The sequence below is a fragment of the Acomys minous genome, assembly GCF_964271855.1.
Source record: "Acomys minous genome assembly, chromosome: 12".
NCBI classification, from domain to species: domain Eukaryota; kingdom Metazoa; phylum Chordata; class Mammalia; order Rodentia; family Muridae; genus Acomys; species Acomys minous.
In genome coordinates, this window is record NC_140493.1 from 30980891 (window position 1) to 31003956 (window position 23066).

General features: G+C 35.4%; 1 protein-coding gene across 5 annotated transcripts in view; it reads right to left on the minus strand.

Annotated features, from left to right (window-relative positions):
* CSMD3 (CUB and Sushi multiple domains 3) overlaps positions 1 to 23066 on the minus strand; it is a 1109294-nt gene that overhangs the window by 842668 nt on the left and 243560 nt on the right. For all 5 annotated transcript variants that reach the window (XM_084749143.1, XM_084749142.1, XM_084749141.1 and 2 more), the window contains exon 4: positions 7590 to 7784. In XM_084749143.1, the coding sequence (XP_084605269.1) occupies positions 7590 to 7784 (195 nt within the window). The remainder of the gene's footprint in view (positions 1 to 7589; positions 7785 to 23066) is intronic.

The window sequence follows — 23066 nt, forward strand, 5'->3', positions numbered from 1 at the left end:
CAAACCAGGGAGCACGTATTGCACTGACCTGGTTCCTTTGCCCATATGTAATTGTTAGGTCTCCTTGTGTAACTCCTAACAGTAGGAGCAGCAGCTGCTGGGACACAGTTGACCACCTTTGGAAACCTTTCCCCCTACTGGAATGCCTCTTCTAGCCTCAAAAGGAGAAAATGGCACATAGTCTTAACTACGATCTGATATACCCAGGTCTGTTAATATGCATTAGAGGCCTCCTCTTTTCTGATGAGAAAGGGAGGAGGAGTGGATGGGGTGGTGGAGGCACAGTGAGGCAGAAGGACTAGTAGGAGCTGTGTTTGGGGTGTAAAGTAAATTAATTGCTTAACTAACCAGTTAACTAAAAAAAAATGAATAAGAAAAAGCAAATATATAACTTGTATAGAATAGGAGGACAAAGTAGGGGTATGAATAGAGAGGTAACTAAAACCAACAACTTTTGAAAAATCATATAGAACCCTACTATTATTAAAGCTTCCTACAATATAAATATATAAAGACATGCAAATATAAATATATACATATATATATTCAATACACACAGATTTGTTGACTATAACATATAATAGCCTCTGATTTTTGTGAATACTTCTGCCACAGGTCCCAGAATCCTGGAGTGACAAAAGAAAGTCACGATGTCAAGCACCGCTTCTTTTATTTTTTATGTGTACCCATTGTCCATTGTACCAATCAATTGTGTCATAACTGAATTATTAATGTGACACCTTTTCAAAAAGATGCCATCGATCACACTCCAATGGATTTTAAATACAAAGTTTACAAAAAATGAAATCTAAAGCACAACGTTACAGTGAAGACAAACTGCTCCTGAGTAAATCCCAATAGAATATAGTTGTATATTTCAAATAGCAACTTATTTTATGTTTAGTCATTATTACAAAGTAAAGGAAATATGATCCTAACCATTTTCTCAATAAAGTATTTTGCAGTAGCTTTTATTTTAAATAATTTAAATCAGATTTCACCAGCCATATCTACTCAGTCTTCAGCTCAGTGTCTATGTATATGTACAGGTGTTTGCATATTACATATTGAATAAATGGTATTTTCATTTCTAATGCTTTTTGGATTGCTTTTTAGATTGGACATAGAGCCATATAGATAAATTAGTTCATGTGATGTGATTAATGTATGAGTTTTAGATGAAGATGTTTGCTACAATTTGCATATGAAAATATCTACCTAAAATTTCCCTCCTATTTATCTTTCTTCAACTATCATGTATTAAGACTAGTAGCAATTCTATACTTGATCTTAAATTTTTTTCTAGAATTACTTAAGGTTTATTTGAAGTAAAAAGTATCTGCAGCAAAGCAGTCTGCTGTTGTTTCACCATTAGCTCTTTTCTACCATATCCAGGGGAAAGGTACTCCTAAATCTAAGTAAAACATGGAAATCACTTCCAGTTGCAATTATTAAGTGCAGCTAGAAGAATTTTATTTTACTTTGTCCATGTGGTGTCCATGTAGACTTTTGCATGTGTGGCTGTCAAATATTTCATGATAATCACGTTGTCTGTATCACAGCTGCATTACTAATGTCACATGTGTTCCAGAAAGATGACATCAGAACACACTCATCCCCGTCAGTATTTTATGTGCTCACACCTTTCACCTGATCGTTAATCTCCCTGAGCTTCTATATAAATTACTAGCTCTTAGATCTTAGACATAAAATGGCACAGTAATCTTTGTAAAATTTACTTAATCTAAATTTCACGAATTTCCAATACAATCTGTAGCTATCTATGACTCATCCATTATATCTTAACGCACTTATCCCTTTAACATATAGTTCCAAATATGATAACAAAAGGCAATATTCAGGTGAAATACTATAATTCAGGGGTGTCTTTTATGGCGATGGAGTATATTTATCTAAGTGCTTTTCTGAATACTGATCGTCATTACAGATTTGAGAATTTTCAAATCTAGGATTCTACATTCACACTCAGTAGACAAAACTGCTCTTAGTTGTTTTTTTTTGTTTGTTTGTTTTTTAAAAGCAGGAACTTAGCTGCCTTTTTCAAACCCTAGCAGATTTCTCTGATAAAATTGAGTATGCTTTTCAACATAAAAACCCTTATTTCAAGCATCTAGGTTGATATGACATTTGTTTCTTAATTAAACTATCAGTGCTAGGAAGCAGCAAAGAACTTTCAAAGCAAAGGTTTCATCAAGGAAAAGACTCTGTGTAAACACCATGGGAAGCAATAAGCAGATCATTACAGCATTATCAGCCCCCTGCACAGTTATAAATTAAAGAATCAGTGTGCTATCAAGTGACTTGGAGCAGAAGAGGGAGGCATGGATTAAGTCATTCTCTATATTCCCTTTCGAACAGAACCACAGTGGCATACACTGAAAACACATGAGTCCTCTATTCTTTAAGTTTTAATAAAAGTTGATTAGTGGGAGATAAAGTTGAGCATGGAAAATTAGATCATGTGCTCTATGAAGTATGACATAGATAGAGCCTATGCTTAGCCAATGAATATTAGTAACACATGAGAACTTGAGGCTGCAAAGGAAAATTTGTACTTTCTACATGAATTATTGCCTCACTTAAAATGTTCTTGCTCTATATAGTTCATATTTTTAGTAGTCCTCTGTGAAGCCTTCTCTTAAATTCTTGTCCCCAGATGAACTTCCATCCCCTCAACTGGGAGACACTTCATCAAGGTGCTCAACTATTTTATAGACCCCACCATTAAATCAATTATCACACATTATTGTAATTGCTTGATTACATTACAGTCTGCCCTATTGGACCAAAGGCTTTTTAAAGGCAGCAGTTGTTTCTTAATCAATCTCCGGTTCCTTGGCATATAAAATGCTGCTTTTCACAGGGCAGGTTTTTAATGAATACATTTGAATGAATAAATGCATTCATTAGTTTTGGTCGTTGTGAAAAGAAAAGGTGAGCTTGGCAGACTGAAGTTAAGCAGGCAACATTTACAAACACAGAGGGTGCCACTTTTTGATAAATTAGAACTCACAGAGGTTATGGTGAAAGTCAAAGCGAATTTGCTTGCGGGGCCTTGGGAAGCAGGAGCAAAGAAGCAAGGTGTATATTCAGCGAAAAAAATTTAACCTTGGAATAGGGAGGTAATCTCAACAAAAGAAGAGAAGTATTGGCTCCACTGTTGGACCAGGATTGATAGAGAGATAGTTGATCTCCCTTTTCACTTCTGTTTTCTAACTCTATGTCCTTTCTTTGAAAGGGGAGATATGGTAAGAGTTGAAAAGGGAATGAGCTGTCCATTGGCTATATCTGAACAGGGGCTCGATGTTCTCTGCATGCATTGTCCTTGGTTGGTGTATCAGTTTGTGCAGTGACCCCTATGTCTAGATCTGCAGGCCTTGATAGGTCTCCCTGTGGGGCTCCTGAACCTCTGGGTCCTTCATCCCCCACCACCACGCTTCCACAGTGTTCTTCCCAGAATCCTAGTATCGGTCCTAATCCACCACCCCAAACTCCCTCTCAGAGGACATCTATGTTGGGCTAATATGCAATTATAAGTGAGTATATACCATGCTATTCAGATATAGCCAACAGAGAGCTCATTCTCCATGGTTGAGAGGGAGGATGGACTGATTCTGACTTGAAATCTGGTACCTGCTATTTGATCGCTTCCTCTTGGCTGCGAGGCCCTATGGGCACGTGGAGGAAAAGGGATGCAGGCTATCCAAATGAGACCTGAGAGGCTGTGGTCAGACATTGGGGTAAGAGCCCCCAACCCCACCCCCACCCCATCAGAGGAATAAGGGTGGGGAATAGGGCAGAAGAGGAAAGGAAGGTGAGATTGGGAAGATACAAGCGAGAGGGTGACCATCGGGATGCGATATGTAGAAATTATAGTAAATAGATAAATAATAAATAAAAGAGACGCAAAGAGAAGTGGGATAACTGACCTATATGCATTTATTTTAGTGATTATATTACACTCTAACACGATTCAGCGTATAATCACCCCTGTTTGCCTATCATGAAAAGGTTCATAGGTAGACCTCAGTGCCTCATGACATCGTATAACATTAACTCAATTGTGACTTTAGTATTTCATTATGTTCATTATTCTATAACTAAAGCAGCAGTTTCCAAGTTCCCAAATGAATTATGATTGTCTCTCAAATGATGTAGTCACTAGATGGGACAGTGAGTATTTAGACTAGAGTAACCCTCTTTTAACTCCACCCTCTGTGGTCTGAATTAAAATGGGCAAGGAGTTCTGCCTCAGAGGTTAATGTAAAATAATGTTGAACATGGCCATTGTAAGCACTTCAAGTATTTCTTTTTTATTTCAAGATCCAATGACATAGTTAATTTTAAATGTTTATAAAATATTTTTAGTGAATAAGATGTATGCTTCTTTAAAATATACTATATACCTATAGAAAGAACATTATGATAGGCAGATTTGGGCCCAGGGGTCCTGCTCAAACTAAGGCACCAGCCAAGGACAATACAGGCTGTAAACTTTAAACCCCTACCCAGATCTAGCCAATGGTCAGAACATTCTCCACAGTAGAGTGGAGAGTTGGATATGACTTTCTCATGTACTCTGCTGCCTCATATTTGACCATTTTCCCTGGAGGGGGAGACTTGCTGGCACTCAGAGGAAGGACAGCAGGTTACCAAGAAGAGACTTGATACCCTATGAGCATATACAGGGGGAGGAAATCTCCTTCAGGAACTGTCATAGGGGAGGGGAATAAGGGGAAAATGGGAGGGAGGGAAGAATGGGAGGATACAAGGGATGGGATAACCATTGAGATGTAACAAGAATAAATTAATAAAAAAATTGTTTAAAAAATTAAAAATATATATAATTTTTGCCTTAAAGATTCTTATACGACCTTATTTCTGCTTACTATGAGATCATTTATTCTATCATAGGTATAGAGGGATTTTATGAAGTTTCAAAGCATGGTAATAATCAGAATTTCAAAAACTCCTACTTGGGAACAGGAAGAGTGGTTTAAGCTTGGCTTCTCTACCAAGCCCCTTTAAATCCTGAGACATTTCCTCACTGGCATTCACATACGTCTGCACATCTTTTGAACACATTCCAACTGACCTTTGTGTCAGACTATCTTTTCACAGACATCTGTTTATAAAACAGTCTAATGTCTTCCAACAGAGACAGGGACAAAATATGCCTATAGCATTGCAAGACAGAGATAATGGCTCCCCAGAGGTCAAATAAGGGCATGCTGCTACAATGGGAATGATTAAAGGTTCACACTCAGAGCACTTGATTCCTAGCGAGTGAGCAGATATATCACACCTTTTGTATAATTCTAGAGAATTGAAAACTGAGTGCTGTAAATTGTTGGTTGTGCAAAATTCTGATACTTTGAATCTTGGCTTTGCTGTTCATAAAAAAAAACCTGTCATTTATTTTTAACCAAGAATAGCATTTCTTTCATAGCCATTCATAAAATTGATTAAAAAAAAAACCACCTAAAAATCTCAGGCTTTTGTAGTTCCTGGTGCTTGGTATTTGACTACTTTTGGCCAATTGTTTCTTTTTCATATCTGGAGTTTAATTTTCTATTTTTTAATTAAATGTACAATGCTCCTAAATGATTTACCTGTTTGCAGTGTTTGGCATAAAACTGGCAATAGTAATTATAGCAATAGAAGTAACAGCAGAGGCAGCAAACAATACTGGGAAATACCAACACAGAGGCTAGCTTGGAACGAATGTGGATATCCCTCATACAACAATAAACAGCAGGAAGAGGCTGTTAACATAAATTGTTAAAACTGTCATCTTACTGACTAGAGAAACAAATGAACTCAAATTGTTCATGTGATTTGCCTGAGACAAATCATATACTGATTGATACAGCTGGTAAAAGGCATTAGCTGTGGGGGGTGGGGGGTTATAATCACAAATATTTTGAAGGTAGTTTGATGATCATAGCATGTCTGTTTAGTAAAAGAGTAGTAGTGGCTTCCCTATTTGGGCCCATGAATTCCCTGCCATGGGCTTTTTTTTTTTTTTTTTTTTTTTTTTTTTTACAAGGTTTTCACTTGTAAGTTTTGAATTTTCCTTTTGGCTCACACCTCTAAAGCCAATCAGAAAATGGTTGGGTCTATATAAAATGCTCATGCCACTGTTGTGACAACCTACTCATCTTGCCTGGTTTGAAAGTTGTGTAGTTGCTATCTCTTACCCAAGTACTGAGAGTAAGGGCTTCTGAGCATACAGCTCTAAACAGCACATTTATATCACGCACCCAATGTGAACATGATATAGTAGATAGAAAAGACATAAAAGCAGTAGGGTGTTGAGGAGTGCTGGAGAACACTATCTCCTGGGCAGAATGGCTGTTGACCTCTTGAACTTACAGAAGCTACAGTTAATAGCAGAAGGCAGGGCCCAATTAGTATTTCCTACCAGGTGGGTGAGGTCCTCCTTCGCCAGGCCACCCTTGTTACTGAGGAGCTATTGGCAGCTAACGGACGGCAAGGAAGGGAGAGGGACCTTCTCTAGTCGTGTAGTCAAGGGTAAGTTTCTCATATTCTGTTTAATAAGGTCCCTTTACCTAATTAATCCTAATTAAACTATTGGGGTTCACACATACATACAAACACCTGGAAGTAGAAGGAGGCCTATTTGGGAACATACAGGCTTCATGAAGGGGAGATAAAGGATAAAGGAGCAGGGTTGAATAGAATAAATATACATTAATATACACATATAAAGTTGTAAAAATAGGTAACCGTAAGACAATCTGCGGTTGATTTCGTTGGTTACTATGCTGTTCATCTGTAGCCACTTGCTTGAGGAAAACACTTCACGTGTGTATTTGTGCTTTCCTACCTACCTTCCACTCACTGAGGGATTAGAGAAACGTAGCTCAAGAGGTTGCTGAATTATTGTCACAAAGGGAAGGAAGGCCGAAGGCTATTTGATGTTGATCTCCAGAATTTCTGTGTGCAAGAATCTAGTGCGCATAGCTAATGTTTAAGACAGCTACTTTCCAGATATTAAACACTGAACCGTTAGGAAGGATGAATATAATTATATTTCCTTCATAAAGTAATTTAATAGCATCAATATTAAACTATAAAGTAGCATTTTCACAACAAAAAATCTTACACTACATATTATGAGAAATTTTTACGAGATTCTGAGATATAGTCAATATTTCTAAATTAAAGCAAAGCAACGGCCATGGCAGCTTAGGCAAGCAACCGTAATTGTTTAGCATCCTACTCCTCGTATGATTTTCTAATGTGATTTTGAAAATATGTATTCATACATTCTGTTGCAAATATACAAGTGTTTATAAACAGAAAAAATCTACATTAAAATACTTCTTTCTTAACGAGTTTGTAATATTTGCCATTCGGTACCTGATATACATAGGTGATATACGGTAGAAAAAGCTAGATAGTATTAATGGATAACGGGTAGATGGTAAATAGTTAACACTCTATGCCTAACATATTTTTATTATATTCAATACCTTCAATTATATGTATTATATAATATATATATATATTTGCATGTGAGTGTGTGTGTTCATTTATTTTACCTCTGCAGATGGGAACAGGGAAATCCCAGGACGCTGTAGTAATTGAATTGGCTATGCAGGTAAGTTGAGGGTGGCCATCAAGTATATATCCGGTTACACAGCTGTAGCGGATCTTGTCGCCAACATCAAACCTTGTACCATACAGTACACCTTTGGGTGGAACTCCTGGGTTTCCACAGGAGCTACTCTGTAATTCTGTAAAGAACAAAAAAAGATTTTAAAAATTCAGGGTTATTTTAAAATATTTAATATTTTATGATTATTAAATCACATCTAGGTGTGATTTTCATTTTCCCGTGGAGAAAACTCAGACTAAAAATTTAGCATTTTCTCTTTCAGTACAAGGAAGATTAAATGCGAGAGTGTGAATAAATTTTACTGCATCAGAAATGTCATTAGTTTTCCTCCAAATTTTAAATGTCTTATATTATTTAGTCTTCTTTATAGCAAGCTTTAAAATTATTATCATACTTTACAGCTTTCTAGAAATGAGATCCATGCATCTGTGTGAGATCTTCAAACTAACATTTGAATTCTAGTTATACTAAATTTTTACATAGAAAACATGCACATTTTGAGTACAAATCTTTCTGTTTTAAATAATAAAAATATACTGAATACAAAACGAACATTTCCTCTACACTGTTTTTATTGCCTTGAAATGTTCTTTCATTGAACTAGAAGCTAGTAATTTTGGCAAGGCTTTCTGGCCTGTGGCTGGATTTATTGGCATGGGCAAGCATGGCCCAATTTTTACAAGAGATTCAAAGTTGAGCCCTCATGTTCAAAAGTAACTGCTTTTACTCACTATGCCAGATCTTTCAATTCTGGTAGTGTTTTCAAAGTTGTACTAATTTGTCTTATAATGTTTTTGTAATGTGTGGAAGAATTCACTGATTAATTTGGGGCATAATATCACTGTACTTGACTAAATAATGCAATAAAACTGGAGAACTTCAAAGAAATGATTTGATCCGGATGTAAAATATTTACTCTTAGTTTATAATTGTTATTCTAGACTCCATAAATACGGGAAATTAAAGAACTTGGCTACCATTAACTGAATATCCATGGTTTGTGCAAATAGTAGGTCATCACCATAAGCTAAAGTTTGAAAAATATTTAAAATATCAGTGGTCAGGGTTAATTATTTCTAAAAATTTTACTTTATTCTATCATTTACTTACTAATTTGCTCACTGTTAAAGACATAGTCTATGTGTGAAATTCCAGAAATACTTAAGATTTATTATTTGTGGACTAGGACAGTTAAAAAGCATTCAGATTTGAGAAAAGGTTCAGTGCTTGAGAAAATTTTCTACATGGCATGAGCAATGGAGTTGGGGTGCCCTGCACCCATGTAAATATCTAGATGTAGCCACAGACCTCTATCACTCCAGCACAGGTTTTATTGTAATGCAGGACACAAAGGAATCCACTGGGCTTAATGACTGCCAGTCCAGCCAAAATACTGCAAGCTCCAGGTTGACAGACCAAGTCTCAAGGAAATAGAACAGAAAGCAATAGGCAGAAAGTTCAGTTTGCTTTTCTGAAACCTATACACATAAACACACACACTCACAACACACACAGACATGTGTGCACACATGTACAGCCCAACTGGCTCCCAGTATGCTTTACATTGAATAGCAGTATATTTTTAAATGTTCCATTTCCTGAAAATTCATATAAATGATGCATGCTGGAGTGGATGCTAAGGTTAATAAGTTTCGATAAATGAAATAAGAACTCAGTCCTTTGAGTGAAGTAATAACAAAGGAATACTTTTAATGAAACTACCACTTGTAACCTGGTAAGCAAACCGCTTCCTTTCCATCACACTCTCTAAATATAATTAAGGTCAGGACTTCAATTATCATGAAGTTATATATCTAGGAAAAAAAAAAGGAGTTTTCACAGGAAATGGTTTGTCAGGAAAATGAAAGGAAAAAAATAAGAAAGATTTTTAAATAGCTTTTATGCTTAGTTTCAACTTATATTTAAGTTAAATAAATATTACCTCGACAAAGGGAAACTGAGACATATACCACATCAAGTGAATGAATAATAGCATGATAAAATAATGACAGCTTACTTCACTTCTATTCTTATGTTTGAATAACATCCAAACCAATAGACTCATAAAATTTATAATTTTTCCAAACAAAAATAAAAAAGTATAATTCTGTAGCATAGCTTTTAGAAGTCAATAGTGCTGTGTGAACTTATTACCTACCGAATGTGGAAGCATCTACACATGACCATATATGGAATAAATAATTCACAGAGATATTAAACTTTCACATTCAAGTTTCATAAAGGGATGTCTATAGATACTGTCCATTTTCAACCTTTACAACTTCCCTCTAAGCTGTCTATTTCCAACTTAAATTCAAGAAATGAGAAAGCTAGGGTGTTAGTTAAAGAGTCATGTATTCTACTGCTCTGATTAGTCATCACTACTTAATCCACCTCCCCTCTCTCTCTGTTATACACACTTGTGGGTGTTGATTTGTGTGGCGTGGGATGGGTACATGCACGCTGTAACTGGAATTTGATACAGTCCTCTATTCTGAAAATGTTACTCATAGACTGATTTTTATATAGTGAAAATACTACTGACAAAAACAACACACACACACACACACAGTAAAGAATGTTAAGAAGAAAACCACATTAGCTTTAAACACATAAATATGGCCAGTGTGTGTGTGTGTGTGTGTGTGTGTGTGTGTGTGTGTGTGCATTTGTGAGTGGAGCAGTCAATATATGAGAAGGAGTTAAGAAGGCACAGCAAGACTTGAATTGGGAAAGGAAAGAGTAGAATAATGTAAACACATTACTAATATATGAATCTCCCCAAACATCATCATCATCATTATCATCATAATAATAAAGAAAATAATAATAAGCAACACCTAGTATATATGTACATAATAAAACCATCAAAGATGTTAAAATTACTTCCCACTTTGGAGTAAATACAATAAATATCTTTTAAATGCAAAGTTTTTAAAAGCAACTTATCAACATCAAATCACACCTTGAAAATAGGAATTAGGAAAAAAAAGAAAGAAAAGAAAAGGACACCATGAGTACAGAATTGCATAATTATTCCATCAGAGAGATGAAGCATGATCCTGCTGAGATCAATTAGCAGCACTTTAAAACACTGTAAAATTATATCTACTAAGGGAAGTAAAATTCAAGTTGCTTGTACTTCTTCCAGAAAATTATTCTCAAGCTTTTATTTCCCATATGATTAAAAATCATTTAGGAGAGTGTAACATCATACTGAGGTAAAGTGTTTTGCACCTAGTACCTCTCAGTCAGGGACTTAAAAAAAAGTGCTTGGCAAATAAATGCATTTTCTCACTTTTTAGTGATACACAATGTTCTCTGTTACGGTCCTAAATCATTTCATTCACGTAAGACATAAATGAAATCATTTGTGAGAACGCTGTCAGAGACATCGGGGTAAGCATTTTGTGAATATTTGCAAACACTTCCTGTAGCTATCCTGTCCCTTGGACTTTTCTTTCATTACGTGTAACAGAAAGAATCGGTTTCTTTATACAAAGTTTCATTGCTATTATACAATTTGGGGACTTGAGAACTAGGGCTATGACTCATTTTTGTGAATCGAGTATTTGGAACATTGTGTTGTTGGCAAGCAAGTAAGGATTGGGTTAGCTGAGTAATCTCATTCAATATGAAAATGCAAAAGATTATCATCCCACAAATTTTTTTTTCTTTTTTAGGACACATGCTTAAACAGAAAATAATTGAGCTGAACTAGTATAAAACAGAGCAGAAGCCATATGTTGAATTAACTGTGTTACGTTAAGCACTGAATAACATTTGCAAGGTGTGATTTTTTTTCTTTAAACAGTGAATTTCATTGTATTGTTCTATGAAAATGCATCTACTTCTACAACCCAGTTTCTGAACATGAATATAATAGCATAATTTCTAAGATTCTGGTCATACCATGGATCTTATTGGGGTTCTAAAGATGAATTAAACATGAGGCAGCACTTGCTGTTACAGAAGTTGTCAGATTCTTTGGAAGGCTGACATTTGCTAACCAAAATAAAATATCCATTTCTGTTAGGTATTTTAATGTAAAAAGGGAAATCACAATAAATTATTGGCTGGGACACAACCAAAAACCCCAACAATTAAGATTGACTTGGCTGGTTTTTCTAACAGAAAAACAAATTACTTAATTGATTCTGTAGGTAGTGTGAACACTGATTAAAACATGTGTCAAGAACTAGTGAAATGGTTCAGTCTTTAAGAGGACTTCTTCGATTTACATTCAGATTTTTAGATGCACCAAGATAGGAAAGATGTTTTCTTCAAGACTGTCAAATACAAATAGCCAAAACACTAAGAATGTAACATTTATATACTTTCTGACAGTGTCATGGTTCTTCTTGTTATAGGTAGTTTATTGTATATATGTTTAATAATATAAATGAATATGTAAAAAATAAAAAGTGTTTAAAAATAAAAAAAATTAAAAAGAGAACTTCCTGCACTTATAGAGGACCTGGGTTTGATTCCCAGCACCCACATGATGGTGCAGAACTATCTGTAACTCCAGTTCCCTGGAACTTGGTGCTCTCTTTGGCCTCTGCAGTCACATAGCATACATGTGGCATTCATGCATATGTTCAGGTAAGGGCATTCGTGAAGCAGGTAAAAAACAAGTCTTTAATCAAGGTGTATCAAGCATTATCAAATTCTGTTGGAGTAATATCATTAAAATGTAAGACTGATGGACCCAGGTTAAAGTTTCTGAGAATGAAAAGTGCTGCATCTGCAATAGGATGAGATATTTGACTTGTGACTAGAGAGGATATTGCTCCAATTTCAAGTAAGAATGCTCCTGTTATGCCAAACATATTGTGATACAGTGAATTCATAAAAATTATGTGTTTTAATTAGATGATTTTCAAGTGAAGATAGAAGGGGAGGGTAATCCCAGCACTCGGGTAGGCAGAGGCAGGTAGATATTTGTGAGTTTGAGGTAAGCCTTGTTTACAAAGTGAGTCCCAAACAGCCAAGGCTACAAAGAGAAATCTGTCTCAAAAAAGCTAATAATAATAATAATAACAATATAATAATGATAATAACAAGATTAATAGAATGAAATGTAAAACAGAAAATTGTGATTAAAAAATGTTTTACATCCAATATCCTTATAGTACATTGTATATAAAAATAAACAGTAATACAGAAATCATGTTTTTGCAATCATACCCAGTTTAACATTTCTGAGAATGAAAGATGCTGCATCTGCCTTGGTGTAACCTTTTATCACTTGATTCAGAATAGCAGGAAAATGTGCACGAACCAGTCTTTCCTCATGACAGAATTGGGGCAAGTATCTGTATTAGAACTTTAACACTCATGGAATTTAATTCTTTAAAAGGACATACTAAGCTGATCAGAGATAGTTTGCTGGATTATATAATAACTCAATTCGATGAGTGAGTGATGCTTCTATATTTCAGCAATAACTCCATCATCCAATAATTACTTAACTTTGAGGCATAAATGTCAAAGGGCTCTAACAAATAGGACATCATTTCCATCTTGTTGAAACTTGTAACTCAGCTGTAACGATGAGATGTGCACAATATGACCTTCTAAATATTAGAGCTTTTTGTAAAGTCTGAAATTTTAAAAATGGTTCTACCCTATTTTATTAGACCTACTGTGTGTGTGTGTGTGTGTGTGTGTGTGTGTGTGTGTGTGTGTGTGGTGTGAGTGAATGCCATATGTGCTCCTTTCCTGTGGAAGAAAGAAGAGAGTATCAGATCTTTTGGAGCTGTGAGTTAATGACAGTCGTGAGCTGCCAGATGTGGGTGCTCAAATTCAAACTCAAGTCTTCAAGAAAAACATAAGACATTTTTAACTGTTGAATTATTTCTCTCATACTTCTCTTCTCTCTTAAGCATATGAAACACATATATCTACGTATCTATCTATTTACTTATTCAGTGTGCATGTCTCCTGTGCATGTGGATATACGCACAGGTACAGCATAAAAAGATAAGAAAGCACTTAGGAGTTGGTTTGCTTTCTCAGCAACTGGGTTCTGGGGACTGAACTTTGTCAGAGATAGTGGCATGCCATCTGTCCATATCTGACTCTACATCTTCCAAACAGTTACATAAAGTAAAGACAATTATACAAAAGAAGCATTGTCTAATTTAGGGTAAGATGATGTCAAATAAATTTCTTGAGTAATTTATTGTACCTGTACCAAAACAGAAGCAATGGATCAATTATCAGTGATAACATACAACAAGTGGACATGGAGAAAAACCATATAAATTAGGACACAGACTAAAAGTCACAAGGAAATCTGGGTGTGTTTTCAAGAGACTTTATCCTAACTGTTTTAGGTACTGTTCTACTGCTGCTACTGTTGCAGGGTTTCAATATAAAACTATATAAACAAGGTATCTGTTATTTATTTTTAGGTGACCCTGATTATTCTAAGCAAAAGGTGGTAGGACTAGGGTGGCCAGAAACCCAGGGTTCCTTCTTTTTTCTGCTTTATCATGCCCGGGTACTCAAGATAAAGGTGATTTGATAAATATACTGAATTTTAGGCTGCCAGCATTCCATGAGGGGATCATGAGAAAGATAAGACTTCCTTATTGCCCTAGGTTTCTTTCTGTTAATGAGATAAAACACTGACAAAAAAGGCAGTGTAGAGGAAGACAAAGTGTTTATTTCATCTTAGCCATCCTGGTCATATCCCATCACTGGCAGAAGTCAGGGACAGAGAGACACAAGTGGAAACAAGAAAACGGAAACCACTGAGGTACACTGCCTGCTGCATCAATCTCTAGCTCACTCGGAGACTCACGCTTAGTTGTATTTGTTATGTTGCCTCTGACCAGCTGCCCTGGGGCATGTTACTCCCAGGGGGCTTTGCCTTACAATATCAACTAATAATCAAGAAACATCACCAGAGGTATACCCGCAGGCCAAACCGAACAGGCAATCCCTCAGTCCAAATTTTCCTCTCACACGACTGTACACTATATCAAGTTGACAGCAGTTAAAGCGAAAGGAAAGTTTTCATCTTTTTGCTATGTGCTACTATTCTAAATTTTTTTTGACAACAAGGTTATTTTCTAGTGCTGGGATTATTTTGTTTGCTATTAAGGTTAACTACAGTCCCTCACCGTGGAGAGAGATCTGGTTGAACAAGCAATAGATGTGTGCGATAAATCCATGTGTAAAAGCAAAAAGGGGGAGAAAGCAGCAATCTGGACATGCCCATTCTTTAAACCGAAGTGAGGAAGAGATGCCTGCCTCCCTGGCAGCCTACCTTGCCCATGGACTTGTACCTCCATTTGATAGTTCTTCTCTACAGTCTCTGTGACAAAACTTGAAGTGGGAAGATTGATGCTCTATGTGTGTGCAAGGAACATGCCAGCTGTTACAGGTTGGGTGGCTGAAAATTGCCTTTGACGTTGACTAAACAGGGATTTGCAGATAAGGCACTTATTGATTTGGCCACAATTCCCTCTGGTAACACTAGGGATTGATTTGTTTGCCCTCAGTCTGTTTCATGTGCCAGAAAACACTCACTCTAACATGTCTTTCATTTTCCTTAACCAGGCTCCTTTCAGCTGATTCAAACAATACACTTGGGCAGGAATTCAGCATGCTCCATGTATTTTTTTTTTTTTTAAGTTTGCCACCGGCCTAGACAATCAGAAGCACACACAACACTTTATTTTACGGTGAAGCCATTCTTTTGAGTTGGCACTTTAGGGTTCTTTCACATCACTGTGAGAAATTACTTCCTCACTTACTACAAATATACAGAAGGCAAAAGTTTTCTAATATACTGAATTTCATTTCTACTCTTTTCTGACCACAAAATGATGGCATATTTCATAGTTTTGTTTCAACATATTCTTTTCAATGTTACATTTGTGACAGATAATCTTAAATAAACTTTTTGAAAATTACAAATTGATATAATATACCTCCTAGGGATCTTGTATAGTATAAACCTCTTAACTAGAAAACAATTAGTCTATTTAGGTCCACATCATAATTAAATTTACCTAGAGTCTCTGCCTTTTGTTTCTATATTCTCAACAGATCAGAGTAACATGCTTTCTGAGCATACAACTCATAGATCAGGGGATTCATAGTAAAAGATGAAACATGATTATTTACTCAAATGATGATAGAAAATAATATAAACTGCTTTTTAAAATTTTGTTTCTGTGTTGTTTTGATAAAATCCTGACCAAAACCAAAGTGGAGTAGGAAAGCTTTTATTTGGTGACATATTATAGTTGTCCTTTGAGGGAAGCTAGCCCAGGAACTCTAGGCTGGAACGTGAAGGTAGGAAGACAAGCACAGACCTAGGAGGAAAGATACAGACAGGCTTGCTCACCTACATTTCTTATACAATCCAAGTCTACCTGCCTAGGGATGCTACCACCCATGGTGGGCCGTGCCCAGCTACCAATAAGATGCTTAAAATTTATCAAGTGAAATGCCTCATTCCAAGATGTGTCTAGGTCTGTGCCCACTTGTCAAAAACTAAGTATAAGAACTGCCATAATAAAACTCCAATTTCAACAACAAAAAATTCAATTTGCACAATCTGCAAAGAAATTGCACATGTCTAAAATCCATGATCCATTTTCAGATAAGTGCACTGAATTGTTGAAACTTAATTACCATTATCCACAAGAGACAAAAATTAGGTTTGTTTGGCTCATAGCATTTAAAATAGTGAAATTGAGATTGAAAGAGCTTGTTTCATCACACTGCCAAATACTTAGGTTTCTTTCACTTATGACAACCCTGTTTATATAGTAACATTCTCCAAAGTCTCTCAACTTCTGTATATATAAGAAATTCCAACCCTCCAGTCAATGATCAAATTTTTCCATATACATACCACTTTTTAACACTGAAAAAAATTGATAGCTTCTTCCCACGCATAATTTCAGCCAAACAGGCACTTAGCCCTAATATGATATATATGTTCTTAATTTATGACTGTACTGACACTATTTTGAAGTGCCTGCCATTCTTTTCTTTGCCTGTCCAGCATTTTAATCTTCTGAAATCTAAATAAATTTCAAATTTTTATAGTAGGCTTTACAACTTATCTGTAAATCATGTAACACATACCTTAGTTCAAAGAATTTGAGGCGTAATAGAAAATAAATATACATTGATATAGTGTATGTGCGTGTGTGCATGCGTTCGTGTGTGCGTGAGTGCGTGTGTGTGTGTGTGTGTGTGTGTGTGTGTGTGTGTGTGTAGGCATGTGCTCTTGAGTACACATGCACATGGATATGGAAGAGAGAGGACAACTCTAGTACCCTTAATTAAGAGATGCCCATCATTTTTTTGTTAATAAGGATAGACAGCATGAATTTATTGTACTCAGTCCATACAGCATATGAAACTCTGATGAAAGTATGGAGACTTCAAATAATATCGATGACCAAACTCTAGGTTATTTTTTTTTTCATCCTATATCCCCTTGAGAAAATTTGATCCCATTGGCCTACCATCAGCGAGATTTCCGTTTTAATTTTAACGTATTATAATTTATTCAGATTACATTCTGATTGCTATCCCCTTGCTTGTATGTTCCTGTTCCCAGCCTCCCTCCTTTGTCCACCATGTTCTACTCCCTTAGAACTCTGACTGAAGTGGACATTCTCCCCTTCCATGTGATCACAGCCTGCATCACTTTCATCTTAATACAGCTTCACTCATTGCCATATATTTCACCAAGTTGGTTCGTCTGGATAGCCAGAAAAGCCCAGAGTCCATCTGCCTCTGCCTTCTCCATGAATGGGCTATAAGTGCATGACACCATATGAGGTCCCCCCTTTTTTTCTTATTTTAAAATATTTTATTAATTTATTAATACTACATCTCAATTCTTAGCCCATCCCTTGTATCCTCCCATTCATCCCTCCCTCTCGCTTTCCCCCTATTCCCCTCCCCTATGTCCTGTGACTGAGGGAGACCTCCTCCCCCTGTATATGCTTATAGGGTATCAAGACTCTTCTTGGTAGGGTGCTGTGTTGCCACTCAGTGTCACCAGGTCTCCCTATCCAGGGGACGTGGTCAAATATGAGGACACCAGAGTTCGTGTGAAAGTCAGTCCCCACTCTCCACCCAACTGTGGAGAATGTCCTGTCCATCAGCTAGATCTGGGTAGGGGTTCGAAGTTTACTGCCCATATTGTCCTTCGCTGGTGCCATAGTTTGAGCAGGACCCCTGGGCCCAGATCCGCCCATCATAAAGTTCTTGTAGGTTTCTAGGACCCTTTGGATCCTTCTAGTTCCCCATTCTCCCTTGCTTCTCTCACCTAGAGTTACATGGGTTCTGGGGATCAAATTCAGGTACTTGCGCTTGCAAAGCAAAGCCCTTGCATACCGACCTGTTTTTCTAGTGTATGAGATATCATTTGAAGTGAAATGAAATTCCTTTGATGTCTGATCTCACAAAGAAATAGATGACAAACAATACTCCATGTAAGAGTTGTAGTGGTGATACAGATTTCAGAGCCATAAAGCTTTTACAACGAGGGGCCTACAGGAATAAAATGAGCCTGTTCTGTTCCCTCCTGTGGTACTGCTCATCCTTCATTTCTGTAGGAAGTGTTCTGTAATAGTAGAAGAAAACAGACAACAAAGTAAAGCTCTCTGTGCAAGTTATACATTCCTAGGGTTGCTTGACATTTGAGAGTAAAATATATGTGGATAAATCCTACTAATAAAATCAAAGCAGCCTTACTTTATAAACCCTATCTTTGCCACTTATGAGTCTGTGGTCAATGAGGCTTTTAATATTTTAGTTTCTTCTTAGGTACCATCCTCATTACTGTGATTTATTGGTTATTATTTAGATGAAAATTAATGAAAAATGCAATCTGAATTTAACAATGTGGTGGATTTCTTGATAACAGTTTCTAATGCTCCTCTAATGGTTGCTTGATCCAAACTGAAAAGATATACATTGTGGATGAACGTATTTTCCTGGGAAAAATGCATATTTATGAGCCTTAAGTTTATTGAGTGTGCCTGATTTCACTCTTTCCTAACTATGTTAGACTCTGCTCTGGCAAAGATATCCCAGTGACCCCATTTACTGGTACTCAGCTCACTTATCCTCAGTGAGAGTATAGCAATTAGTGTATATCTTACCTTTTAAACATTGACACCTACTAATCATGCTAACTAGTTTTGTTACTGGTTATAGCTCATGGACAGTATAAAAGGAAATGCTTCGCCAAAGCTATAAAAAAAAAAAAAACCAATTGAAACTAATTGTGAAATTATCTCTCCAGTCAGTTACTTGAGCAAGACTCTTCCCTCATTTTATATTATTAGACTGCACAGTATTTTCCTTATATGACCTACCCAATTGCATTTCAAGCTTATTCAGTGAGCAAGCATACTTGTGATTAAAATTAATAGGAGCTAGCATGGATTGAGTGAAGATTGTAGTTATTAGGATTATAATATGAATATAAGAAAGAATTAAGTACCATTGGACCTTCTTATTTTAATTAAATACCCAAACACTCTTAATCAAGCATATAATTAAATTTAAGAGGAAGTGTATTGTGCACTAATTGCCATTGATTATTATTACTATGCTTATTTATGCATGCAAACTCTGTAATGACATATATCTCCGAACTGTTTCTGAATGACAATAACTGAGTTATGTAAATGAAGCTATTAATGAAATGGAATCTCACAAGAAATGTAAGGATAGAAAATAGCTCAGATCTAATAATTCTTCTGTCCTAATTTCCATTTATGGAAAATCAGAAAGAACATTTCATATCAATTCCTAAAGAATAATATCAATACTTATTTTCACTTTTTTCTCAACACAGTATGGTTTAGTAATACTAATATACCTGAACAATAATAAATAGAAACAATATATTTTGCAATAAAACATAATTCAATCATTATTTTAATGTTTAAATAGTAACATTTCTTCCATTTTGTCATAATAAGCAATTACAAACAATTTTCATTATATTGTTTAAATTTTCCATTTTTCTAATTATTAATTAATGCCATTCACAGCTCACTTATTTATAATGGAACCACTGGTTCTTAGGAGAAATGTGTGTTTTGTAAATAGGACTAAAATCCTATTAATGAGTTTTTTAGGACCCAGAGGAAAATCTACTACTACTACTACTACTTGGCACGTTTTCAATATTTGCATTATCGGTTCTTTTTTAGGATTTCCTCTTAACATTTATTTTCTAATAATACTTCATACATTATATATGGTATCTTTATTCTACCTTCACATAACAAATATAACTTAAAAATACCATATTATAACCAGTACCAAAAATGCATTTCTCCTGGGGAACAGACTTAAATATAAGCAGAAAATGGTTCTGTAGCACTAGTGTCACTATTGCACTGACGGGCAAATCTTCACAGGCAAGTCATCCTTATAGCATGAAGAACACAGCTGGGCAAGGCTATATTGATGACTTTTCTCCCCATCAATCTGCATAGCACCATATAGAACCAGCAGGGAGGATGTTTCCCATTCAGTGCCAAGTTCTGGTGGACAACAAAGATCAGTCACTATAGTGTACATTGTCTTGGGAATTTGTAAAATACACCTGATCAACAACTACAGGTTGGGGACCTCACAAATGGCATTCATCCTTGTTTGTTCGTATCTGGTGTCTAAGTGGAACTTTATCTCTGTGTAGATAACTCCAATAAACTCTTTTATATTTATTTGTTAAGTATAAACTCTTAGCAACCATGTTAGCCTACATATGACCTGCAGAAATCCTAGTCAATATTGCATTATGGAAAAATGAGTGCCTCGTAAGCTCTTACTTCCAGGTGAGGATGTATACTTATTTTACAGCTTCTAAAATACCCTGCATCCATATGACTGTTTCAAGCATCCTTACCGTTAGTCATCCCTTTACCACCCTTCCTTTGCCCTGTGCTTCTGTAACTCTCCCCATTTTGATTTTCCCTCCCATAATACTTTGAATAAAATTTTAAATACTTTAAATAATATTTTAAGGATCTCAACATTATCACCACATATTTGTCTGGTAATTTTCATTCATATTAAAAGTTATTAGATTAGGTAACATTGGCTTATATAATAAGCAGATTTTTATATAAAAGTTACAATTGTATTTATTTAAGACTGATGTTTTGGTGTATTTACACAATACATCAAATTCAAGGTAAATTTGCATGTGTGTGTTTTGTTTTCTGTTTTGTTGTTGTTATTGTTGGCGGTTTTTGTTTTTCTTATTTATTTGTGAGGGTTTTTTTTTTGTCTTTTTTGAGTGTTTTGTTTTGTTTTTTGTTTGTTTGTGTTTTGGTTTTTAGAGATAGGGTTTCTCTGTGGAGCCTTTGCTGTCTTAGACTTCTTTCTATGACAGGCTGTCCTCGAACTTACAGAGATATTCCTGCCTCTGCCTCGCGAAGTGCTGGATTAAATACAGGTTCCATAATGCCCAGCTGTTTGTTGCATTTTCAGGGAGCGATATATTAAACACATTCTTGGTTATCTTGAAATGCTTGGTGCATTATTGCCTATTGTTGTCATGTTACTGACTATCTGATACTTTACACTCTGATTAATAACTTCTGTGTTGTCTCTTGCTCTTGTTCATTTCTTCTCCATACAACATCAATTTTAGTAAATTTATTAAATTATATATAGTTATATATAATTTAGTAAATTATATACAAGTGAGACTATTTGGCCTTCTCTTTTACTTGTGGAATTTGCTGAACACTAATTTAATAATTACTAATTTACTGAGCCTCCAGCATCATTCATATTGGTACAAATGGTATAATTTTGGTTTTTTTTTATAATCAAACAGTATTTTGCTGTGGATATTTGCCATATTTTTATCTATCTGTTTATAGATAAATACAGGAACTATTTTCCTATCTGTGTATTTGTAAAGAGTTAACAGTTTAGATTACTTCAATATATTAATATATTTCCCTGGATTTTATATGCAGAAGTAGTATTATTGCTTGGTCTAATATATATATTTTTAATTTTTCAAGCACTTTACACAGTTCTGACTATGCTAGTCTAAAGTCTCTAGCATGTGTGCCAGTTTTCTTTTTACTGTATCCAGAGAAAGAGTCTAGAGATCTAGCCTATAAAATTCTGGTTATTTAACATCAAAGAACCTCCTTATAGAGATGGATTCAAATGTGGCAAACATACCACTGGGCCAAATGTCCTCATTTCTACCACAGGCAGAATTCTGCTTAAAATAAAGGCAAGCTTTTATGCAGGCAGAGTCAACGGCCAAACTCTTAAAAAGAAAGGGTAAGCAAGTCCTCAATAGTTCCTGCTTCACAAATATGTCTGTGAGATATATTGGGCCATAGGCTGAAGATGATACTTCAATATTATAGAGAATTTTGGGTGACTGTTGAGGCAGCAAACTGTCTCAGTCATCTTTTCATTTGGGAAGCTGCCAACCTGTACCCCTGTATACTCAGGCAATCAAGTATATTCCTTCTCATGTCTCTGATGAGGTTGAAGACCAGATAGTTTAGTTTTACAATTAAGATTAGTTGTCTAGGGGTTAAGATTTTTTTAGGTCTAGATAAATGTTCTAAATTGATAATGAAGAGATATGATCAATTTTTTTATTTACATTCAGAATTTTAGATGCATAAAGATAGGAAAAATGTTTTCTTCAAGGCTGCCAAATACAAATAGCCAAAACACTATGAATGTAATATTCCTAATTATTTCATGGTTCTTCTTGCTATAGGTAGTTTATTGTATATATATGTAATAATATAAATATTAATGTAAAAACTGTAAAAATAATTTTAATATTTATATCAAGTTTTCTATCAAAATCTTTATCTGAATCTAAAGTTTATATATTTGGACAGTTAACAATAAATATTATTTTATTCAGGTATTCTAGGTATTATAAAGCCTTTTTCAGTATATTATTCATGTCCCACCTGCTTTACAAATATTTGTGATTTTCTTGGTTGATTGATCTCATAAATTGTCATCTTTAACAATGTTTATTTGGTATTTGAAGATTCTCTGCCTTTTTCTCTTCTTCTTCTTCTTCTTCTTCTTCTTCTTCTTCTTCTTCTTCTTCTTCTTCTTCTTCTTCTTCTTCTTCTTCTTGTCATTTTGAGGTCCTTTTCGCCTTTCCCTCACTTTTTCAGAAGACTCCCTATGTCTTTTCCAATGTTTGTGAGTATTCTGAGCACTATTTGTAAACGGCCATTTTACTTTTCAGCAGCTTGTGTGAAGTATCTTCTGCAGTATCATTCGTGTTCATGTCATATCTTAGAAGACAATTACACATTGCAGTTTGCTAATGCATTTTTCAACTTCTCTTCTCTTCCTCTAGTTTTTGTTTCACATTAATCTTCCT